Source organism: Myripristis murdjan, chromosome 22 (assembly GCF_902150065.1).
Source record: "Myripristis murdjan chromosome 22, fMyrMur1.1, whole genome shotgun sequence".
Classification (NCBI taxonomy): domain Eukaryota; kingdom Metazoa; phylum Chordata; class Actinopteri; order Holocentriformes; family Holocentridae; genus Myripristis; species Myripristis murdjan.
The window spans coordinates 10,157,797-10,182,062 of NC_044001.1; the positions used below are offsets into that span (position 1 = coordinate 10,157,797).

Sequence of the window (24,266 nt, forward strand, 5' to 3'; positions counted from 1 at the left end):
TATGTTTCGTCACGGGATCAGAATGGAGGATGAGCTCAGTTGAGATGAGCAGTCAGTCAAGTTTCAGATGGGATGAGTACAAAGTTGGAAATACAGTAAAAGATTAAAAAACCCCACCGGTAGTAAACAGGATGGGAAACGTGGAAAATGTTACGAGATGTTAACTGATACAGAGCAGCAGTTCCACAGAACAGAGGGGGGAAGAAACAGAAACCAAACGAGGCCAGATGAAAGAAGGAACAAACTAAAGATTTATTGAAGGCAGCAGAAGACGCAAGAGAGAAGAACAGAATGGCAAAGGGGGGAGCGGGGCATATACAGAGACACTTCTGTGTTCAGATAGGTTTAATGTCTTTGTGGTACAAAAATTGTCTTTACAGCTCCAAAGAGCTTAATAGGTCTGTACTGTTGTTTTATCAAAATATACATGTTTTGAATGTAAAGTGGATATAATCCAAATTATTTTGTGGTACAAAAACATGAATATATACAACCATCAACCCTGCTTCATACAACGCTTAAACCCTCCCCGCCCCCATATAAAAAGAATGAAAAATAAAAGCTTTTAACGAAAAAGGACAGGCATATATAATCTACTACACCATCAATGTCACAGCTATAACTGTGGTTCAATTAAGTATCCATTCTAAAGCATTCTCTACCAACGTAGGCTCTTTTTAAAGTCAATTAAACAAGAGGGTACAATGTACAGTATGAGTAGTTATCCAAAAGATAATTTAACTTCATGTGACGTTTGTCCAAGGCTTCTGAGGAATGGGAAAAAAGTGGTGTCTGCAACCTTGTCTATTTGTGGAACTGCAGGAATGTGAAAAAATAAACATTTAAGATCACAACACTTGAAACATTTGAAAACAGCAGGGGTGGAAGATACTTTGGTCCTTAACAGCAATAACCGTCTGTAGCTACATGAAGCTTTGTTAAACCATGCATAACAATCTTTTACAAAAATAGAGACAGAGTGCATCTGTATCTGGTCCAAGATTACTGTGGTCGAGGCTGTGGAAACCGGTGCTGGAGGCACACAGGAATGTGATAACGTTTAAGACTTCAGCGTGATGGTGCCAACTTGGACCGAACATGGAGGCAAAGTGCACTAAAGAACCTGACTGGAACCTAAGTGGACAGGGAAAGAGGGAGGTCTGTCCCACCCCATTGTCCTGAATAAGATTTTTTAAAAACCTACTGGGATATTAGAAACACAAACCAGCTGGTAGATTGTAATGATTTGACCAGCCCTGCCCTCAACATCAATTGTCAAATGCCTCCGATTTCCTCTCCCAAGGCAACAGGTAGGATTACCTGAATCTAAGGGGAAGAGAGCATCTTTGTAGGCAGGTAGAGTAAGATAAACACCTGAATGAGAGGTAAATATGGTCAACGGCCCAAGCCAGAAATGTTTCATCCTCAAAGATACTAACTCAGGGAGTCAAGGCACGGTGATTGTTATCATATCCAGCCACTACACAAAGATATCAGTACAGTATAGAAGATACACATGTAAATACTAACATAAAAAAGATACTGAAGAATAGAAAAGGTGATCACCTATAGAATATAATATGGTTAAACGAGGCCTCATACAGCAATGCCTCTAGCGAGAGGAGTAAATAGAGGTGCATGGGGACTGAAAGACAGGAAGGCTGGATACAGCTCTACTCCTGCCACAACACACCTACCAGAGCTACAGCACCTAGCAAGGATATTAGGCATCTATTTGACTTACATTCATAATTTCTACATAAGATATATCGGGGCTATATGCACACAAATCCTCATATGAACATAACTCTGTTTAAAGAAAAACAGAAAATTGAATGAGCCACTTTCCCCCCCTTAGAACAATGCTGGTACAAATTAAAAGGCATGAAGGAAGGCATTTTAAGAGCCGGGTCATTTCCAAATTAAGCCAGAGCAATGTTTAAGGCAATTTGGTTGGGGCAAAGTAAGGCACAAGACTATAGAAAAAAGATATTAGAGAAAATAAAGCTTCCTCAGTAAGTGACTTAAGCTAGTGGTATGGATCCCCAAAAGCAAACAGGTGGGCACTGATAATAAAAATAGATGATGACTCCAGGTACAACAAAAAACATGTTTGGTGGTCTAGGAACCACAAGAAAGTCCTGCCTCAAACTCCTGACTGGCCCAATAGGTTCAAAGTGGCAATTCAAAAGGCACACACACATTAGGTATATCCATACAAGTATAGTAATAGTAAAGGAATGCTGAAGTGTGTCTGGTGTGGATTTGACTCATCCACATAAGTATATATCCACGGTGGAGGGTGTCGTTTTTAAGCAATTTGGTCTAAAGTGACAGTTCAGCTGCCCCTATTTTACCTCCAATATAATGAGACGTTTCATTGCAGAATACTGCCCATTTGTCAAGACCCCACTTTAGACTCCACTGATGACATATCAAATTAATAACATGGAATGACTACAAAGGTGGGGCTTTAGGGGCAACGTTCTGGAAAGAAACAGCCATAAATATGTAATGGTGGCTATTTCCACTGAAGGCAACCTTGGGATAAGGGCACTCAGATGGCAACAGACTTGGAGGGAGGAAGGAAGGGCACTTGGGTGAAGAGCACTCAGATGGTGGACTTTGAGAAGGAGACTCTGAGGTGGTGGTTCTCCCCCAGATCGTGATTGTGGAACTCGATGAGGGACTCGATGGCTTCCTCGACTGAGCCCATCTGGATCAAGGCCATCTTACGGTCCTTTCTAAAAAGACACAGACAGAAATCGAGTTCACGTCTCAAGTTGATACATTTTGCACAATATTGTGGCTATTTTCTGCTTGCATTGGACCTGACAAACAGTTTGTTCCAGGACATTGTACCAATTACCTCATTGATACTACCACAAAACAAAAACCCTTTTCTTTCTATGGTAACTTTTCCTAATCTTGACTCAGAGCTAACCCATGAAGGTCAAACAAAGTTACCACAGAAAGAAAGGAATTCAAACACTGGCTGGTAAAAACAAACAATATGACTAACGTTCAAAGCCACATCACACAGGATCAAGCAATGCAGCACCGTGTGCAGGTGCAAACGTGTAGGCGTACCACTACATGGCCCGTCTGTCTGCAGGCTATGTGATTGGCAACCGTGACATCGGGTTGCGTTTCTGAAAAAGTTAATTCTGGCTCAACTTTTTTGCTGGCCGTTTTTTTTTTTTTGGTTTGTTTGTTTGTTTGTTTTATGCACTACGCCAATGAAAATGAATTCCTTGTGTTTTATGCTGCAATGTCTGATCCTGTCTGAATGTGGCATAAGTAAGAAAACTAAGTAAAGCAGAAAGTGTAAAAAGTGTTAACAGGAGTGAGACTAACTGAAAGAACTTGAAGGCCTTGACTGTGGCTCCTGAGCTGGCAAACAACCCCCTCAGGTCATCCTCCACCACGGAAGGCCTGCATGTTGACAAGAAAAAAAAAATGAGTCAACACAACATGAAACATATACGTGGGTTTACATTTCCTTTACTCATTTGAATGTTTGTTTGTCTACTGGCATAGGGTAACAAGACACAAGAGGCATAATTAAATCCAATAGCTGCACCTCTAGAACAGTGTGTTTAGAAAATACTGTCACAACTACTTAATCCCAAAGACTAAATATAGAAAAAAATAAGTCATGACTACAAAGGAACGAGCTTAAAGCACAAAAGCTGCTAGAGAGCAAATGAGAATGAAAATGAGTTTCTCGCAGTAACACTCACGGTATGTTGGAGAGGTGGAGTGTGGCAGAGGGGGGGAAAATGTTTGAGTAGTTCTTGGAGCCCGGCTTCTTGAAACGGTGCAGTGGTGAATTGCTGTAGTCCTTAGTGAGGCCCTGGTCCTCGTGGCCTTCCCTGGGCAGCTGCACCGTGGTGTGTTTGGACAAGGTCACACGCATGGCCCTGCCATGAAGCCGCTGGCCATTCAGGTGGCTCATAGCTGGGGGGGGGCAACATGTTCAGAGTTAACATTGGTTTGAAATGTCACAGTCACTAGCTTGATTTCCTCTACAGGTCAGCAAAGGGCTACCTGGAGCTGACATGATTTATTTCAATCAATTTTCCCTGTGGTCCAAGGAAGTGATCGGTCAGTTGATCTACGTATTCAAAAAGGCATGTGTTGCTATAAGCAAGTTATTTTAATTTGATCATGCCAGGGTCCAACTGGCTTCCACTTGCAGTGGAAATTTGCCCCTGATGCCCTAGGCTATGCCAGAGGCTTTCTGCACATCTAAAGCTCACTAGCAGTTGAAAGTAAATAGTATTGAAATAAATCCACCCTACTCTGCAGGTCCCTGAATTGAATTTAAGTTTCTATTTAATCAGAGTTATCCTGAAAAAAATGGATTAACAAACAAACAGGCAGTGATCTATTTGTCGATGGAAGACAATGCACTAGTCACTCGGTTTAAGGCTCACTCAGCAAAGACGTAAAACTATGTATGTTAAAGTAATGTGAGCAACCAAGGTGAAAGAAAAAGCCAGATGTTGGAAAAGAAAATTGTGTTCGTTGAGAGTTCAAGGCTACCTAGCTGAGCCTGTGTGCCATCTGACATCTGGATCAGAGCATTCTCCTTTTTATTGAACAGGATCTTCACTCTCATCACGTCGCCATACACACCTTTGGGGGGGAAAGGAACACATGTCATGATAAAAGCCCATCGTTTTGAGAACAAAACAGTTTAACCAAGAGCCTCAAAAGCAAATCAGAGCAATGGCAACAATATGAACCATCAAATCAAGGAAGGAGATATTCATTCAGACACTATGGCGTAATAACTCAAGTAACTATTCTAATGGTTTTCTATCAAAAGTTGTTCTGCATGAAATCTCATACTACAGCTAGAAAAGCCTTTTCAGTCAACAATTAGATTGATAATGACAGCTAAATGGTTTGCGCTTGACGGAGGTAGTGATTTGAAGGCAAAAATCAGAGTCAAACAAAATAAGTGGGTTTGATTGGTGTAATCACTCTATAATAAGAAGGAAGAGTTGATTGCTTGAAAGACTTGACAGATAGGGCCTGATAGAGAGACATGCAGAAATAAACTAGACATGCAGATACCTACATTAGGAAAACTGAGCCAAACTGCAGAAGAATAATATGGTGACATAATCCCAAGGATATGTCGAGTCGACTCACAATCACTAAAAAGCAGCAGCGTTTCATTTTTTGTATGCACTGTTGCTGAGTGACTCAAGGCAACCAGAGAAATCAACCAGATAAAAATGAAATACCATGAATTGCCATGGCTTAAAATTGGACCGTGCGGAACCAAACAATGTATTGCTTTTATCCGCTTCCTGAGGGTGTCGCTTTAGAATTTAGAGCAGCTTCCCTCCTCATCTCTGAACCAAATGATCCCCACATTTCTATTAGTGGGGCAATATTTCCATCGAGGGGTTTGCTGTCTTTGAAGACGAAAAACTGCAAATATTCATTGCCTGTGGACAGGAAACCAGAGCTGTTCCAAATCAAATGAAATGCTGCAGCTTTGTGCAGTGTTCTCATCTCACTTTCCTCACACATGCTCACACAAACCCACAACAACCAAAACAGGTCATACAAACCCCCCAATAAACGGACACCCCCGCCCCTCAAAGCTCTGTAGCCTGATGAGCCATCAGTGGTTAAAAAACAAAACCAAAAGAAATAAAATAAAAACAAAAACAACATGAGATGAGACAAGCCCACCTCATCAGGTAACAGCAGTAATAAAAAGGAGATGAAAGGATGATAACGTACCGAAAAGAATAAAGAGGCAGTGTGGCGTAACGCTCTTTAGAGACAGCAGGGGGAGCAGCGGGGCAGGGAGGGTGGGGGGCCGAGGGGAGAGGGGAGTAGGGGACAGGGGAAAAGAGACGGAGCGGAGTGGAGGACAGTGGAGTGGAGTCGGGACATGTCCGCAGGCCACAGGCAGCGAGGTCCACAGGAAGGCCACAGTACCATGGAGGGAGGAGAGGCATGAGGGACGGAGAAAAATGGAGAGAAGACAGAACAGAGAGAGGGGGTCCAACAGGGTGAGAGGAGGAAGATGAGAGGAACAGAAAGATGAAGATGGGAGGTGGAGGAGTACAGAAAGACAGAACATGGAGGGGAGGGAGAATCAGAGACAGATAATGGCGGCAAAAACAGGGACCGAAAAGATGCCAATGTTGTGTTGTGTTTTGGTTGCGTTTCCAATTGGTGGGTGGTGTCCAATTTGGGGACAATGGATGGGGTGAGAAAGGGGGTTGTGGGGGTGGAAGAGGGAGTGGTTGGAGTAGTAACAGAGGAATGGAAGAGGGGGGAGGAGGACAGAGGGAACAATTGGTCATGGGGCGTGCAGTCAGTTGGCAAGAGTTCAGGTGAGAGGATTTTAAAAACAAAAAAAGAAGAGAGGGAGAAGGGGAAAGAGAAAGGAGAGAGAGAAAAAGAAAAAGGAAGTAAAAAACAAGGTCAGTATACACAAAGAAATGTAGTGCTTCAGACAGTAGAACTGGCTAAATTAAAATGCACTGTCACTATGGGAACACTAGGAGAAAAAGAAGAGAAAAAAGATTAACAATGAAATACAGAAAAAGGCAGAGACAATATGTACTTTTGAATTACAGTGTTTTGTTTAGATTATTCAAAATTACATTATAATTAAGACAGTCATTCAACCCTGAATATCAAAATTCCAATAATCCCTTACACCGACTTGAGCTGATTTTAAAATCAACAAGCTTAATGTATAAAACACTAGGTGGCTACAGCAAATGTAATGGGTATGGAAAACTACTTATACATTCTACTTGCTAAGCATTTGTAAAAAGAAGTAATCATGAACATGAAGTGTTTCTTGAAAAAAAGAACAAAAAAAGTAATATTGTCTCTCCAACAACTCAAGAATGATTTCAACTAATGGACAAAAATGAAGATATGAAATGGTGAGATTTTTAAAAAAAGAAGTTAGTGTTTTGAATAAACTTAAAAAATTCACAGTGAGCAAAAGTGGCAAGTCAGAAGTGCAGCAGGTTTGGTCAAACACAGAGAGGTCCTGAGAGAGAAAAGAAGTTTTGACTAGATAAGGCCCCTTTTTATTTCAAAAAGAGTGATAAGAGCTCTCCAACTGGTTTGATCAGGAGGAGGAAGAGGGAGATGGGGGCATAACGGTGGACCTCTTAAGGAGATGGATGGAGGTCAATAAACCAAGATATAACAGTATGGCACTACATTAACAATGTTGCTCAGAGAAAAATGATGTAGGGGTGTTGAGACCTTGTAAGTGTACTGACCTCAGGGTTGAGATTGCTGACCAATAGGACATTGTGTCCCCCGGCGGCTGCAAACCCTGACAGGCCGAGCCGGCTGGCAGCGGCTGCAGCAGCAGCTACGCCACCATGGCTGACACCCAGTGACGCCAAGGCACTAGGAATACCAGGCACTGACAAGCCTTACAGGAAAAAAAAAAAACACATGAGTTAATGTAAGCTTACTGCAATTTGACTAACCACACAGCTGGGATCTAAGCAGAAACAGGGAATTAAATGAAGTAGTGTCAACAGGTTTAGATCTCTGATACTAAGTATTCAAATGTCTGGGAGGGTGGATGTGTCTCTGAATGTAAGTGGTGTAACAGGGTGAAGATGATGTCCGTATACTCACCTGCAGCCTGCTGGATGGCAAAGGTCGGGGGGAAGGCATGAGCTCCACCATAGGGAGAGGGTGAGATTATGCCTGGGGCAGCTAGGACAAAAGAGGAATAGCACAAACAATAAATTACAACACTTTTCAATTAAAGTATCCTTCCATTCATGATGAGCATTCAAATAATCAGGAAAGTCCTCATAAAGCATGTAACCTGACAAGTTATGGTCACATGATGTGCAGCAACAGCAGTCTATCCACAGGTTTTATGATGCTAAATTTGAGCTCACATTCAATGTCTTGCTTTCACATTTGAGGTAAAACTGAAAGTTTCAAGTTGCGATATAGCATAATCTTGTTTGGAAATATAATACCCACAAATTGCTAGACCTCTTTAAGGAAATTTGAGACTTAACATGCTATATTTTAATGTATTCAAACCCTTTAAAATGCCTTTGTTTTTATTAAAAACTCAGAGGGAAAAATCCTTAGATCACCGACAGGTCTTACCAAATGCAGCAGCTGCCATGGCCTGGTGGTCAATGGAGGGCTGGGAGTCCCCAGTGGGCAGATCTGGCCGGGTGTAGTCTCTGCTTTTGTCATTGTTGTACTTCACATTGAGGCTGGTGAGTTTGGAGAAGCTGATTCTCAGGGTACAGCAGGCATTGTAGATGTTCTGGCCATCCAGAGACTGTGACAGACATGGATGTGTGAAGGTTTATGACTCTGTTGCAGCAGGATTTCAGCCATTTATAGATTAATCTCTGCACTGAGCTATTGGAGATTATAACTATTGTGTCAAGTTTGATCAAATCAACCCCAATTTGTAGACTGCATTGCAGCTTCATTTACTTCCTTTCAACTGGTTTAATTTCCATGCCCAATCTAAGACCTACAGTGAGTTGAGGGTGACAAAACAGCAGCTGTAAAACTGCCAGATGGAAAATGACACATCAAGATAAAGCAGAGAACACAGGGGTTCCCTGTCATACCAGTTTAGCGTGCTGAGCTGTCATGCCATCAGCATACTGGACTAGAGCCTGGAACTGGTTGTTCTTGGTGAAGGTGATGATCTTCAGCACAGTGCCGAACTTGGAGAAGATCTGGCGAGAAGAAACAGTATTATTGTGGATGACATTAGGACAACACATTGTAGAAGAGGAAAAAGGGAAGTTTTCATGCCAACCATGTTGGAAAAAAACAAATTCATATGTGAAAAAGCTCTGTGCAACCAGTCTCTGTGCTTTACTAGTTGACAAAGAGAGGAGACTGCAACATAAATGAAATGAGAATTTTATAAAACAGCTTTTATAAAGGGTTTATTGGCATACATGTTTTTAGTAGGTGATCCATGTTGATGCAGTTACAGTTTAAAGGTGGTTGGCAAAGCTTTCAGTATCAAGCTTGTAGGCAAACTGTGTGTGTGTACCTTCTGCAACACAGCAGTATGACTGTGTGGACTTTGCTACTTTTATGTGATCTGTGTGCCAGTCAATTTCCACATGAGCAGGTTTCTGCTAAAATTTGATGTGAGTTGGGTTAAATCAGTCTTTTTAAAATCTCACATTGTAACATTTAAGAATATAAGGAACTGATTTACATTCAAGAGTCTATGAATACTCCAGTATAAGATCAGTCACTTTAAATAAGTTTAAAAAAGGAAAGTGTGTTTAAGTTTATTTGGGTCAGAGTTCACAAATAATTCTGAATTACTTATTAACCTTTTATTTATTGTCATTTTGTTGCTGGATATTAAGAATGGTCACTACTATACATGTATAAAAACTACTGAAATTTATGGGGGGAAAAAAATGGAATTTCGTTTTTCTTGCCTGGCCAATTAAAACATACAATGACCGAAGTGGAACTTACATTCCAGCCCAACTGGGACAGTGATTACAAAATAAATATTGTGGGCTTCACATCAAAAACACCATACCCCTACTAGTAAAAATGAGGAATACCACGACTAAGGGATAAGGAAAATATATGTACCTGGTGCAGGACATCCAGGGTGACAGGGTAGAAGAGGTTCTCCACTATCACTCTGAGTACAGGGCTTTGGGCTGTTGTGCCTCCCATGGTACCTGCCTCTGCTGACATGGCCATGCCTCCCATCCCTCCACCATGCAGCGCGTTCACTGCCTGCAGTGCTGCCTGGGCACGCTGGAAGGGAAAAGGCAAGTAGAGCAACTTTTAGGCACGGGTGGTTAAGAATCTGTAATGATTAATGAAGTGTGTGACATGATTTTGCGCGAAATGACAGCCATCTTTTTAGTATGCTGAATTTCCTGTAGTTTGCATGTAATCCTTTACTTAGCGTTGGCACCGAATTAACAGAATTATTACCTTGATTAGTGTGTCTAGTCTGCAACCTTGACACAAATATTGCTTGGTGCTCTAAGAGGATCATAATGTTTATACCAATAAAATTTGAGACTGATGTCAAGAGGCAGAACTGTGACTGTATTAAGTTTACGTTTAACATTTAGCTGACACTTTAAACCTCCAAGACTTACAGTAACTGCAACAGCACAGTAAGCCTCAATTCATAAATAGTCTGTATTGAGGACACATGTCAGATCATACCGCTTGATTGGGAGAGTTGTCAGTCTTGAGCTCCTTGTGGGTCGAGTACTGCATGTAGATTGGGTGGTTCCTTATGACGGGGGTGACTGAGGAGTAGTAGCTCACCATCGTCTGGGCACATTCCTCACTGTTCAGCTCCAGGAACGCCTACAGGGGGTGGGCAAGACAAACAGTTTAGACTAGTTTCTCCCACTGTAAATCAACTGCCTCTTGCGACTGAGCATGCTTTGTGAATGCACTTCTATCAAGGGAGGGAAACCTCCAGTCCTGCAAGGTCAATTTTCAGATTAATGTAGTCAAATACCGTGTGGTGAGCTTTCCCACTTGCCACTTATCAGCTTGTTTAAAAACAAAAACAAAAACAAAAACAAAAAAAAAAAAAACATACTTTATTGATCCCTTAGAGGAAATCACCCTCTTTGTTTGGAGCAGAGTGCAAAGAAAGCTGCAAAATATGAACTGGCAGATTCAATATCATACTCAAGCACACTTCAGCACGGAGGATGTTTTGTATTAACCTGATGCGACAGATGGTTTGTAACACAGAAACAGTTATCATTGGAAAATGTTAGGAAAAGGGCATGCACTCAAAAATGCTTGGCAGGTGATTGGATGAATCATCTGTCTGTCACTTGACTCACTACCTACCACAAGCTACCTTCAACCAATCAGATCAATGAAACCATATGATGTAGTAGGAGAGTGAAAGGACAAGAAGCTTCAGTCTAAGGAGCACTGACAACTAGCAGGCCAGTCTGTGTAGTTATGCACTTAGTATGATTCTTGCTGACTTTTTAAGGAAAAAGCGCACATCCAGCTCTGATATAATTGCTCAGCCATTGGCACAAAACCTGAAGCCTGGCAAAATGGATTCTCGCATGATGGTGATGTTATGAATCCAGCTGTCTGGCGAGGCTAGTTTTAGTTTTGGCTACCTAACTCACAGAGCTACAAGGCATACAGCCACCATCAACATGTTCCGTCAGGACAAGAAGCCAAAAATTAGATCTCTGGTCTTGAGCCTGGGAAGAAATTTCACCCAGAGGTAAGTTTTGTACAGGTTTTTTGAGCAGACCCGCATCTGTCAGTCCTTACCTGGTTTTTTCCTTTCAGCATCAGCAGGTTGGTGACCTTTCCAAAGGGCAGTCCCAGGCTAATGACTTCAGCCTCGTTGATGTCGTTGGGCAGCTTGCGCACATGGACAACGCGTGACGGAACACCGGGGCTCCGGATGTCGCCTTTGAATTTTTTGCTGTCGTTGCCATTGGCTGCAACAGAAAACAGACGCAGATACAATCAGGGAGGGAACAGAAGGCGCTGGTTCTTTGAATAATGGATTGATTGTCATGGCAACACAAACAACACAGACAGACAACAGGCACTTCAATAAAAAGGATTCACTCCTCTAATAGCAACCCCCCTACCTGAGCTCATGATATAGGGCCCGTTGGATATGCAGGAAGAAAAGAGTTCGTCGGATCCCCTCTGTGGAGAGAAAACAAAGGTTCACTTCAGTGCATTCTCCAATGAGGGCACAGCATGGCAGGTGGACTGCACAGCTCTCACATTACCAAGCCATTGTGTGAGAAAGCAGGAAGTCATCTGATAACCAAAGAGGATCGAGCAAACATGCTTTGAGAAGAACTCCACCTTCCTTACTAGAAGAATACAGTGACCTAGTTTCCCAGCAGGGATAATCAAGTTCCCACCATAATCACGTGTTCCCCTTCAATTTTATCCTCCTCTCCAGCATTACTGCCAAGTTAGAAACTATAAAGTCACAGTCACGACAGGCTTTTAGTACCGACTCAGAGCAACATTCCAAACAATCACATTTTCACACTAATCACACTCATGGAGTAGCGGCTAGTACCAAGCTTTTAACAGATATCAGCAATAGGAGTTCCACTCAACAGCAGGCTGTCGGCCAGTACAAGCCATCTTCTCATAATTAAGTGGAAAGAGGGTGGATAACACATTCAAGCTTTCTGGATGACAAGACAAGAAGGGAGTTACTCCCAGCCCACACAACTGTACTGTCCTCTGAGACAGCGCTGTCTGGTCTCTCACTCCAGTTGATAAAAAGTGCTGTTTCAGGGCTGTTCTCAGATCTGTGTGTGTGTGTGTGTGTGAGAGAGAGAGAGAGAGAGAACGAGAGAGAGAGGGGAGATGAAGTGTAGCAGTCACAAGGAGTGGCTCAGCAGCCTAAGCTCTCCATCACTCCACAATGAAGGTCCTGTTCGGGCTGAGACTAGGGGCATTGTTACGCAGCAGTACACACACATATGGAGCCCCGAGGACACTCTCTGGGAGCTGAAGAGCCCCGGAGAGTTTTGACAACAACCAGCCATGCAGGTCTGCTAGCATTCTTCTCTGTCTTGTGAATCCTGAGCTTCAACTGCTAGGTGGGGGATTTCCAGTTGGGGTTGCACGGCTGTGCACAAAGGGCCAGAATAAGCAGATCTGAGAGAAAGCGCTTGGTGGTGCCTCTAAACATTCTGGAGGTGGGAGTGGGGTACTAGGACATAGCTGTTGCTATGGGAGCACAACACTGCTTGCGAGCAGTAGTATAAACTACCCTTTGACTTCCAGATGGTTTGGCTGAGTCACTCTGAGGCCCATGCAAACATGGGCTCCATTCTCAAAGCCTGGACCTAAGCAACAAGAGACAGTCCTGTCCCTTTTCACAATTCAAAATCAGTGGCCTCCCACCTTGGCCACTCTGCACTGACCTTTGCATTTATGGAATGCAGATCCACGTTATCACGAGCCTGAGATTACTGACCAAATTGTGTTTTCTTAAACCATAGCTTAATATAGCTTAAAGAACCAAGGGCAATAAACAGAAATCAATTGATTCAATTAATTAATTTAAATATTATCTAAACTGCAATATAGCCTACTGCAATATTCAAATTACAGGAGCTGCAGTTTATTGATAACCAGCAAAAACTGTGACAAAATACCATTAAATGACATACCGTGGTGCAACAGATGCCGTTGCCAACAAATCATATTCTGCACATGTAAAAAATGTGACTTTTGGTGCAGACCCCATCAAAAGCACATTAATAAATAAAAATATTACATAATTTCAATAGTTATAGTTACATTTTTTGGCCTTTCCAAGGATGCAAAACTCATTGCAAGTCAGTTTCTTGTGGGCCTGAAAATGGCAGATGAATGTGGTTCAATGAAAACTCTTACCAGAAACAAAGCATGAATTTTGCAAATTGTATTCCATGCAGGGGAGAAAAAAAGGAAATCATGTCTACCAGACACAATCAGGAAAACAGATAGAAATAAACATAATCTCAGTAAAACCTACAGGAGTGGAGAGTCCAAGTCATATTGGTGTTTTCTACTAAGATATGATAAGAAAATATTAAACAGAAAAGGCCTCCAAAATAAAAAAAAAAAAAAAAATCATGGGGAAATGAACTGGAGGAGTGCAGCTGAGAAAAATACAAACCAAAAAAACTTTATTACTTGAGAAATGGACCAAGAACAGATGTAGGCCATATGAAATGGTGGAAATGACTGTAGCCTGACTCAGTGGTTGTGGGAGAATAGTGCCACACTACCAGTTAGTAGCCCAACCCTGAAGAGGAATAAGATCAGGTTAGGCTACTTCCTCCAGGGGACTGATGGTCATTGTTCCATGGCAGTACTCTCTCTCTCTCTCTCCTCCCTCCTACTTCCTCATTCTAATTATAGCCACAGAGCCAAGGCAGCACATAGTACAGAGCATGACCATCAAGTAGAGAGACCGATACAGGCAACAAAATGGAGGATTATGTTACTGTCGACCAGATAACACAGCTGTGTCTTTGAAGGTGTAAGGCTGGGAGGCAAGAAACAATGCACAGGCAGAGTTGAATTACAGAGCCACAGGATGAAAAAGAGAGCACTAAAGAGTAAGGTTTTGTTAGCTGACTCCAGGATCAAGCCAAGCCCAGTCACCCAACACAAACCCGCTAAACGAGTATTGACTTGTCCCTATCCTTTGTTTCCTCAGAGCACTGACAGGATAATGATAACCTGCAGGGAAGATGACATGTTTCTGGCCCACATAATGAAACTGTTGAGCGCTTTCCTTTCCCTGACAATGGAAGTGGCCTACACCAAAGCTAGGTTCTTAAAAGGAATGTGGTTTGAGGCAACGCCCCCGCCCCACACGCCACATAACACTTGGTTTTCATTAGAGGATAAGTTTGGTATTTTTCCAATCCAGACAGATTAAAATCTTGATTCTCATCATTTATATTCACAAGTGGCGAGAAGCATACTTCGCTGCAACTTATTAGCTTTCAACACATTCCAACAAGGAAATTGTTGTCAACCTCTGTCTCTCTCAAAAATACATAAATAAATAAACATCCCTTTTGAAAAAAAGGAAAGAGCAAAACTCTTAATGTTCGGACAACTAGCTAGTAAATTCACACTTAAAATGACCCTGTCCTCTTCCAATTGCTTGCCAACATTGCTACAACATTTGGAAAAAACACTACCCTCTACAAGGGAATGAAATCTGAGATGTTTCACTTCTTTTGTCCAGTCTGACTTCTGGCTGCATCCCTACACTAGACCGAGGTGGGAGGGGGGGTGCAGTGGGTTGCAAGGTTGGGGGTAGCGGGCGGTGCAGGTACAGACATGTGTATTCGCTGTGATCAGCCTTGGCCCCAGGGAGGGGATGGAAGGGGCAAGAGGGGGCAGGGAGCTGTGCCATGCTGTGGAGTGGGGAGGGGGTGGTGGGGCTGGAATGTGACCGCGGAATTCCAGACGCTCTGCCCAGACGGAATAATTACAGATTCCAGCGAGGCAGCACTCCGTAACTGTGCATCATCGTTCCGACAACACATCAAAACTCAGAAAACAGGAAATGTTAAAAAGCCAAAAACGAGTCACACCCAGAGTGGTTCTTGTCAAATATCAATAAACCATTAAATGGTGTTAAATGGTGCATTGTTCATCATGCTGGTAAAAAAAAACAAAAAAACAATGGGCCTGATTGAAGGAGCCGTAAATGAATGGAGGGGGTAGTGTGTGTCTCTTTTCTGGGTGTGTGTATCAGAGTACTTGTTTAAACAGTGAAAGACCTTTGGCCAGGAGGATTAGGAGGCCAGCGGGAATGACAGTTACAGCCCAAAGTTGTGTTCAATCACCGGACCTACAAGCCCATCCCAGGCCCTGTTACCAAGGCTCACTACGTAAACAGGCATTTTTATGAGGTACACAAGTGTCGAACAGCAGTTTACCAAATACAAACATGTTCCTTCTTTAACAGGTTTGCATACACAAATAAGTAGAATAAGCATGCTATTCAGTTAGACAAGCCTGCACCACTGGTATCGTGACTGTGACTTTTTACATAAATACATTAGAAGAGGCAATCAACTCAAACAGAGCGGGCAAACTGTTTCAATAGTGTTGGCTGACTGGTACCGTTGTGATAAAAAGAAGACTGGATAAACCTCTAGCACTGGGACAGGATTCAGCTTTCTTAACATTCCAATGAGACCAACAGGCTATAAACGAACACAGGAAATGAACAACAGGAAGTTTCATTACACAACAGCCACAGAGCTCAGCATAAGCACAAGAGAACACATGCAACCTCAGATAATGTATTTTAATTGATTCATCAACTATTCCATGTCCACAGTCCTAAGTGTTGCTGGGACCTTCTGGTTGTTTTTCATAAATCTTTAAAAGGATAGCCAATCCTTAACTGTCAACTCATTACACATGAGAAATAGCTCTGGACAGCAGTTCTGTAATTATAGAGGAAGCACTCACTAACTAACCAAACACTGACATACTCTGTGTCTCAGTAACCACTGTCAGCATGGTTTTGTGCATTTCCAGTTTGACTGATCTGTGATATACTTGCTCATACCAGCATTTCCTCTACTTTTTATTTTTTTGCTGTTGTCGGTCACGTCTACAAAATTCATTATGTGACCTCAGTGCTTACCCTGATGAAATTATACACATTCAAATAATAGGGCTCAACATGTGGAACTCTAAATGAGTTCAGACCCATAATTACCCCCACATGTAAAAAAGGGGACAACCAAGTCAGACATAAAGACTAAGCCTTGCATCACCAGTTCACTAATTTTATTTTTTAGTTGTTTGCAATAAAGGAAAAGAACAGAGCAGAGTAGGTAAATTAAACAATGCTTACCTTTGTGCCAACTGATATGTCATGGACACTGCTGTGAAAGAGAGAATAATTTCAGTCAACTAGGAAAACAAACAAAACAAACAATTCAGCATCTTAAACACTGCAAAAATCCAAAAGGCTCAACAGACATCACAACACAGTAGAGGACAATCCTGCACTATTAGAACATGAAGCTCAAAAAAAAAATATTATAAATCAGCATTCAACTACAAACAAGCTGGTTAACTTCCTCATTCTGCGATAACTGCATTACGAAGCTCAAAATTCAGGAAGCACTTCAAGGAACTCAATAAATCCTAAAACCAAAGGCCAGAACATGACTGCTATGAGGGATGGCATTAATTTGGGGGGTATCTATGTACAAAATAATCCTAATAGTTACAATGAACTATCAGCCTGTTTAACTGAGAAAACATCCAAGGGGGGGAAGACAATGTAGACGAGAAGGTGCCTCCCCCTCTCCAGAAAAAAATTAATCCTTAGTCCATTGAATGATCCCCTTCCAGGTCCATCTATTTAGTTAAATTACCTTTAACATTTTAAGTTAAAATAAATAAATAAAAAATATAGGTATGGACACAATGTAGATACTTACTCAATTTCAGGGACGTAGCCGGATCCCAGAGGGTACAGGTCAGCGTCTAGGCGGCTATGCGGGTTAAAAACACAAAAAACAATTTCAGTGTTGGCAACTTCTCCAGAGAAGATCCCAAATTAAAGACCTTACATGAAGCTTGTTGCTGGCCGAGAAGTGCTGTCTTCATTCAGACTCCTCTAAAACTAAACGAACTGCGCGGGATTGAGGGAAAAAAAAACAAAACAGTCCTGAGTACGTTTAAGTTATAAAGGTAGCCAACGGTGAACTTATCACACGCCTCACCTAGTTTAGATAACCCAGCGCAGAGATGTTTAGATCTTTGATCCAATCAACGTGAATACGACAATGCTCAGGCCAGGCATCTTCAACATGGCCCTGGCAACTCCGTGGACAAATGAATGCGGAAATGAGACACGTTGCTTTAGCTAGCGCCCGAGTTCCCACGAAACCAAGTTACCAAGGTACAGTTAGCCTGTGGTAACTAACGTCAGCGTTGTTGGCGAGCGGTTATCGCCAGACAACTAAAAATGACAAAGTGAGATTATGTCCTCACTGAAGTTAGTTTATCGAGTGTCGCTGCCGTTTTAGTAAAAACATGTAATACACTCTCTCAAACGGGCTAACGTAATTAGCTAGCAGTAGCTGGGGCTAGCCGTTGCTAGTCAGCTAACGCTTCTGCTAACTGTTGCATGTTTTGGGGGAAAAAAAATGTTTCAAGTAAACTTTCCGTCAAACGGTAAAGTGAAGCAGGCATCGCAACCAGAACAGTTTCGTAAACAACCGACATATCAAATCAGACACGATAGGGGTCGGTTTAGCCAAGAAATTTTAAGATTTAAATGTGGTCCTTTTTCACTTACCCGTCCATTGCACAATAAAAACTGCAGGTCTGAAGCGAAGGTAGGGCGGCAGACTTGCTTGATTTTCTTACAAAATGGCTGAACACACGGAGGCGAGCGCTGATTAGTCCAGCCACTTCTAAGAGCCAAAAAGGGGCGGGGACAAGCGTCTGCCGGAGCCCTGATTGGACAAGACGACCATCACTTGTAAAAAAAGAAGGCCGCGGCAAATTTCCCCATCAGGAGATCCATCAACTTATTTATTATTCAGGCGCGTCTAACTTAATTGTCTCTGGGTTCGTTTTAATGCATTTGAGAAATTAAAATAGAGTAAAAGAGATAAAACAAAAACAACCAGATGCAGTGGCAAATAAATACAATAAACAATATAATAAACAATAAATATAGTGGTTAACTATTACAGCTGGGAAAGTCAATGTGCGCATATTTTGTGTAGTTTGTCTCTGGAAAATATGATATGTGGACAGCGCCTGGTGCTGAACACATTTTGATGACTAATATCCAGTTGTAACATGATGGTGAAGGGGATTTGGACAGGGAAGGGCAAAAAAATGAGGAGTGTAACTGGAGTATGAGGTGTGATTGACTCACCCTCTCTCTCTCTCTCTCTCTCTCTCTCTCTCTCTCTCTCTCTCTCTCTCTAGTGTGTGTATGATACACCACTGGGTGAATGGACCATGGCCTCCTTGATAACAGCGCCTTGCCAGACCAGATGCTGGAAGACGTCCATTGAGGCCTACCTGACCACCTGCTGCTTCACACACCACGCTGTGGAACAGGTGAACACGCAGACTCACATACACAAACACATAGGCTCACACACTCAAACACAATCACACAAGTTTAGGGATTTTTTTTTTTTTTTTATGGCAAACACAGGTTATATCAGGACGATGTGTGCATTTGTAATCTAAATATCGAGGCAGGTGTGGATTATATACAGCAAATTAATCTACATATTAAGAAAAGCAGTTACACTTTATTTATAGGCTACTGATGGCTCACAGTGTCAGACTGGATTGATTGTTTACCAAGAAATGCATCACTTTACACCACTATGGGGGACTTCGTTTTGGAGGAATGGAATTTCCTCCTCTTCTTTTTTTTGACACTCTAATTCACGTCAAATGAAAACTTAATTATTAGGCAAATCCATTTTATTGAGTTTTTTGTCATGTATTTTGACAAAACCGTAAATGGATAAAATGTGATTTATTACCACAGTGTGTAAAAGCATTTCTCAGGGGTGCCGAAACACATCACACAATCTTTTCTGTGGCGATGTGGAACAGCTGTCTTATTTCAGGGGAATGATATTTTAAATAGAGCCCAAAACATCAAAAGTTATCGCTATGAGGCGTAGGCGTAGTTCATTGTCGGGCTGAAGGGAATTTTTTCATTGCAACTCATTTTAAGCAGATTTAAGTTATATCTATTAATTTAAATATTTCATGGGCCTTACAAACCTGACTTCCCTGTGATGAATGGACTATATAATAATCTACCGCTCCATCTTTCACTCTCACACACTTTCCCTACTCACTAAATCACTTGTATAAAGTTGAGAATAGCTGCATTTTGTAAACTCCTCAGTAACAGCTATGAACTCCAAAATTGTAGAAGTGTGCCCTCTAGTGGCATTTTTGGGCAGTGCATTGTGGAAAAACCACCCTTCTCAAGCACAGAGCCAGTGACATCTATGGAGGAAATATGAAATGCACCCACTGGGTTTGAACACTCATCCAGTTTGGACTCCCACCCAGGTCAGAGCACACATGCACAGTGGTAAGGTTAGGCTTAGGGTTAGGCATCATCCATGATGTGCACACCCATCTACAGCTGCGATGAGCCTGAGTTTTCATACAAACTCTACAAGCTCCCGCAGGAAGCCTTCTATTTCATGTTTCCTCGCAAACTCACCACACAAATCAAACCTCTAAGCTCACTGCTCACTCCTGACTCCCTTTTCATAAATGACTTGACTGTTCCCCTTCCATTTTTTTCCCCTAGCTCTTGTGTCACTTGCATGGAAAATGGATGGTGTGTCTGTGTGTGTCATTGGGTGTGTATGTCTGTGCCTGTAAGCCGTGGCATCACTTGCAAATCTCCCCAGGAGTCTCCCATATACCCATCTGTTAGTGACTCCATTAGCACCCGTGGATGACTGACTCACATATTACAAAGCTAAGATGGCAAAACGGCTCACATCATTAGCTATGGTTTATGTGCATGACTCTCTCTCTCTCTCTCTGTGTGTGTGTGTGTGTGTGTGTGCATTTGGTTAATTACACAGACATTTGTGTATCTTGCTGTAAACAAACAGTAGTTTTATTCAAGATTAAACATTTGGACGACCACAGAATAGATGAACAGGCATTGGTCTAACGCAGGGTTACTTTCTCCGCTCCTGTTCTCGAGACCCACTATTACGCAGAGGTGTATCTTAACAAATGAAATCCCCATTACGGATATTTGTATGTATACGTACATATACTCGTGCATGAACATATACATTTCTAGACTGTCGATCTCCTGCAAAACTATGTATCTACAAAACAAGCCTGCAACTTTTGGGGAAATGGGAAAAAGCTGTTGATTATTATATTGAAATTCTGTGTATGTTTGTGAAGTTATGATTTTTCTCCTACAAATGACATAAAAGTAACAACAATGAAAAAATGGGGATACAGAGTTTTTTTTTTTTTTTTTTCAAGACACCAACAATTTTCTAAACTTGTTCTGCCTTCTAGGTTGCATTTAAATGACACTGTGTGGGAAAACACAGCATGATATTCTGCTGTTGTTGTGTAGCGACCCTTACAGTGTAGAAGGCAATATTTCCAGCAGGTCATCATGACCAGGAGCAGAGCAGGACAGACCCTGGTCTAATATGGATGACAGACAGACAAGTCCAACCAACTGAACCTGACAAAGGCACCAACAATACACAGATGTAGTCATCTTTTTTGTTTTTAAAAATACACACAACAAATACGATATACTGCCCTGCAAAGAGGCCATAGGAAAAACAAATCAAACATGAGTGTCAATATAAGAAACAAAAGTTGCAAGTCGTACAATTACAGTGGAACTGTACACATGGAAAGCGTATGTTTTGTCCATCCACGCTTGATGATTTCTCCCGTGGTAAATCTAGGCAAGACATGAGAACATGCATATGGCACTGAGGGCTGTAAAAGACTCTCTTACACAACAAGTGTATGCAGGAGGCAGTAGAGTCTCAGTGAACTATATTTCACACAATCCCCATCACCAGTCATTTGAGCTCTGACAAAGGGAACGAGGTGAGCGGCAGTTGGTGAATGGAGAGTTTGAAGAGACTCAAAGTTAGCACCAACTTCAGAGGTTTTTTTTTTTCAAATGTGTGTCTTTGAGCAGAGATGGTGGACATATGGTTTGATAGTGTGGTTAAAACAACAAACCATAGCTGAATGGTGATGTTGTGTCATGATGTGTCCATGAATGAGAGCCATGGATGAGGCCTGGGGGAACAAAAATAAAGGCCGCATAGCATCACTGACCCAGACCATCCATGACCTCTACTGTCCGCCGAACAGATGAGGAGACTAGGGCCAAAATGTATTTAAATAGGCTTTCGGGGATTTGAATTATTTGAGGTGCTTATTTTGGGGGGGGTTTGCACTTCTTCTTGGTCACCTTGCTAGACACTTGAACAGTATCAAGTGGTGTCGGCTGTAGGGTCTTTAAACATGTGATGCTTTTCTACTGGGTCTGCACACTACACAAGCACTAATTCTAAGAGAGCCTGGGTATTTGGACATTTAATTCTTTGAATTTGAGTCCCAGGCGTGGAGGGCTTAAAGGAACAAAAGTCACTCAAAAAAAAAAAAAAAAAAAAAGTGCAATCTACCCGTCCAGGTACTTTCTGTGTGATATAGTGAGCTCTCCAGTCTGCTGCGACCATTCATTGGAACTATTTCCTGCTGAAGAATACTGGAAAGCTGTATCCGTTTGGTTTGCTGGTGTTCTTTGACAGGAAATAGTTCCTGACGAAACTCTTTCCCCCCCGAGGGCTGTGGATCATGCAGGGTATCTGTGTCATTGTCTTTGGAAAAAAAATGTTGCTCAAGTTTTTCACATCTACATTTCTGATGCTTTGAGCTATATAAAACAATACCCGTCTGGCCCTGTTGTTTTGCTGTGCAATGAGACATGGAAGGTCAGAGCAGACTGGAAACCTCACAAAATCACACAGAAGCCACAGTATCTAGAAGGACTGATTGCTCTAGAGGCAGTGGGCAAACATCTCTTTGCTCTTTTTGAATGACCTGTTCCTTGAAGATCCTCGGGGTGTGATCATTTATAATTTAAAAAAAAAAAAAAAAAAAAAAAAAAAAACAATTCAAATACCCCACGTCTTTTTAATTTAGGGTCTATTCAAGTACTTTTGGCCCAGGTCACTGGACAAAAACACAGTCAGGGGTTAAACTGGGAGCAAATAGAAGACAGAAACCAGCAGCCGACCAACACACAGTGAAATGAGAATATTAATAGAGATTTTATTTGGTTCATGAAGGGACAAAAGCTTTTCATGGTGAGCTGAACAAGCCTCACTCCTCTCATTATGCTAGAGCGAATCCCAATTTAACCCCTGAACTTACATTCATGTGAACGTGATAATATAGAGAGACCCAACAGTGACAAGACGGTTAAAAAAGCTGCAAGGCTTCATGCAGTTGCTACCTCATAAGATTCTACATTGTACGTTACTGCTGAGAGAACAAAATTAAGCATTTCTAATCATTGCACAATGGCTTGACATGACTCTATTGAACATAAATTGGATTGTTCTTTTTTTTTTTTCAAAAAATAGAAAAAGCTGTGATTTCCATGTACATGTGAGAGTGGGATACGGTATCTGTGAGAAGCTAATGTGTATTATAAGTATTCTACTTTGCCTCATTGTATCCGTGCTGTAATTACCAAGAAAAAAAAAGCGTATCTCTAACACTGCCAATCATATTTACTGTCACTAATATAAAGACTTATGTGGCTAAAGATATGAGCACGTATGAGTTTAAGAAAGCGCAGACACTTATGATTGTAATGCAAATCTGGTAGTGCTTACAAGCTTACATGCAGTCAATGGTTGGAGACAATGTAGAGAACCAAAACAATAAATACATTGTATAAAACATAATTTGATATCAATATATTAAAATACTATTTAAAATAATATCTTAGACAATATTGCAATATGAAATTGACCGATAAATAGTTGGTAGGCCTACACAGAGAAATATATATATTTAAGTATCTGTGTCCTTCATATTTTGCTGTTTTGACTAAATTACAATGATGTTAAGTTTCCAGGTGTCCCCATTGGATAGCAGTACAATCCAGAGAGCTATTACATTTTTTTCCCCAACAATAATAACAATGAACTTACAGTACACAGTCCCATAATAAAGATATACATACTGAATACAATATAAATGTCAAGACAGAAAAATAGAAAAATATCAATAGAAATCAAAGTAAAATACATATCAGAGAAAGTATACAGATCAAAGTGTACTTATGAGTCTTTGTGGTTCTTGTAGTTGTGACTGAAGCTGCTGTATTGGCTTTCTTTGTTGATATCTTGGCTGTGTGGCTGTACTTCTTTCTGTTGTTGTTGTTGTTGTTGTTGTTGTTTTTTCCAGTCCTGATGCACACACTCCCACACAGACACATAGATACACCCATACGCACTTGTAAGTACAGACACACACAACTGTACACATGCCTACACAGAGGTAGGCATGCACTCAGGCATGTATACGTGCATGCATATACACTGACACACACACACACACACACACACACACGGATTCACACACACACGGATCCCCACACATACACACACACCTCACATGACCGTGCAGCATTTGCAGGTCTGTTTCTTCTCCTTTTCTTTCTCTGCCTCCTCCCCTCCCCCATTGGCCTTCTCCTTCTCTGCCATGCTCCCATTGGGTGGAGCCTGCTCCTCCGTGGCTGCCTCTCCTCCCGCTTTGCCCTCCCCATCCTCGATGACCACAAACTCGGCCTTGACGTTGCCATCCACCCCCTCCATGGCTTTGCGGCTCTCCTGCTCTTCCTCCACGGTCTTGTAGCCCATGAAGACCAGGGTGACGGGGTTGTCGGCGCTCGCCTGGTCGGGGCTGGGGCCCAGCAGCTTGGCCTCAATCCCTGTCACCTCTCGCCTGGGAGTTTGGCCAGAGCTCTGCACTACTCCATTCTCGCCTGTAGAGGGCAGCAGGGTATCACACACAGGACGGACGAGCGCAAAAGAGAAAAGAAGGTGGCCGGGGTACAGACAGAGGGACAAAGAAGGAAAGGAAATGTCATTTTAATGATTAGAGGAGAGAGTTGA

The 24,266-nt window shown here is 41.9% G+C and overlaps 2 protein-coding genes across 4 annotated transcripts in view; both read right to left on the reverse strand.

Moving 5' to 3' along the window:
• Window positions 1–327: 327 nt before the first annotated feature.
• ptbp1a (polypyrimidine tract binding protein 1a) lies at window positions 328–17,993 on the reverse strand. Of its 3 annotated transcripts, none has more exons than XM_030081806.1 (16): window positions 17,870–17,877; window positions 17,007–17,060; window positions 16,412–16,442; window positions 11,646–11,706; window positions 11,317–11,489; window positions 10,222–10,368; window positions 9,628–9,798; window positions 8,625–8,735; window positions 8,143–8,323; window positions 7,651–7,731; window positions 7,281–7,438; window positions 5,767–5,800; window positions 4,549–4,641; window positions 3,744–3,960; window positions 3,358–3,435; window positions 328–2,744 (listed from the first exon to the last, which is right to left on the reverse strand). In XM_030081806.1, exons 1-16 carry the CDS (start codon window positions 17,875–17,877, stop codon window positions 2,612–2,614), a joined length of 1,731 nt encoding a protein of 576 aa, XP_029937666.1. In that variant the 3' UTR covers window positions 328–2,611. The 3 variants fall into 3 exon arrangements, with proteins under 3 accessions (XP_029937666.1, XP_029937667.1, XP_029937668.1); XM_030081807.1 differs by having other exon boundaries at window positions 2,606–2,744; window positions 16,412–16,439; window positions 17,870–17,993; XM_030081808.1 differs by lacking the exon at window positions 17,870–17,877 and adding an exon at window positions 17,292–17,376 and having other exon boundaries at window positions 2,606–2,744.
• A 2,182-nt stretch (window positions 17,994–20,175) lies between these two features.
• Window positions 20,176–24,266, reverse strand: part of palm1b (paralemmin 1b) — a 29,121-nt gene continuing 25,030 nt past the window's right edge. Inside the window, exon 6 of the mRNA XM_030081809.1 lies at window positions 20,176–24,136. Coding sequence (XP_029937669.1) covers window positions 23,763–24,136 — 374 coding nt within the window. The 3' untranslated portion in view covers window positions 20,176–23,762. The remainder of the gene's footprint in view (window positions 24,137–24,266) is intronic.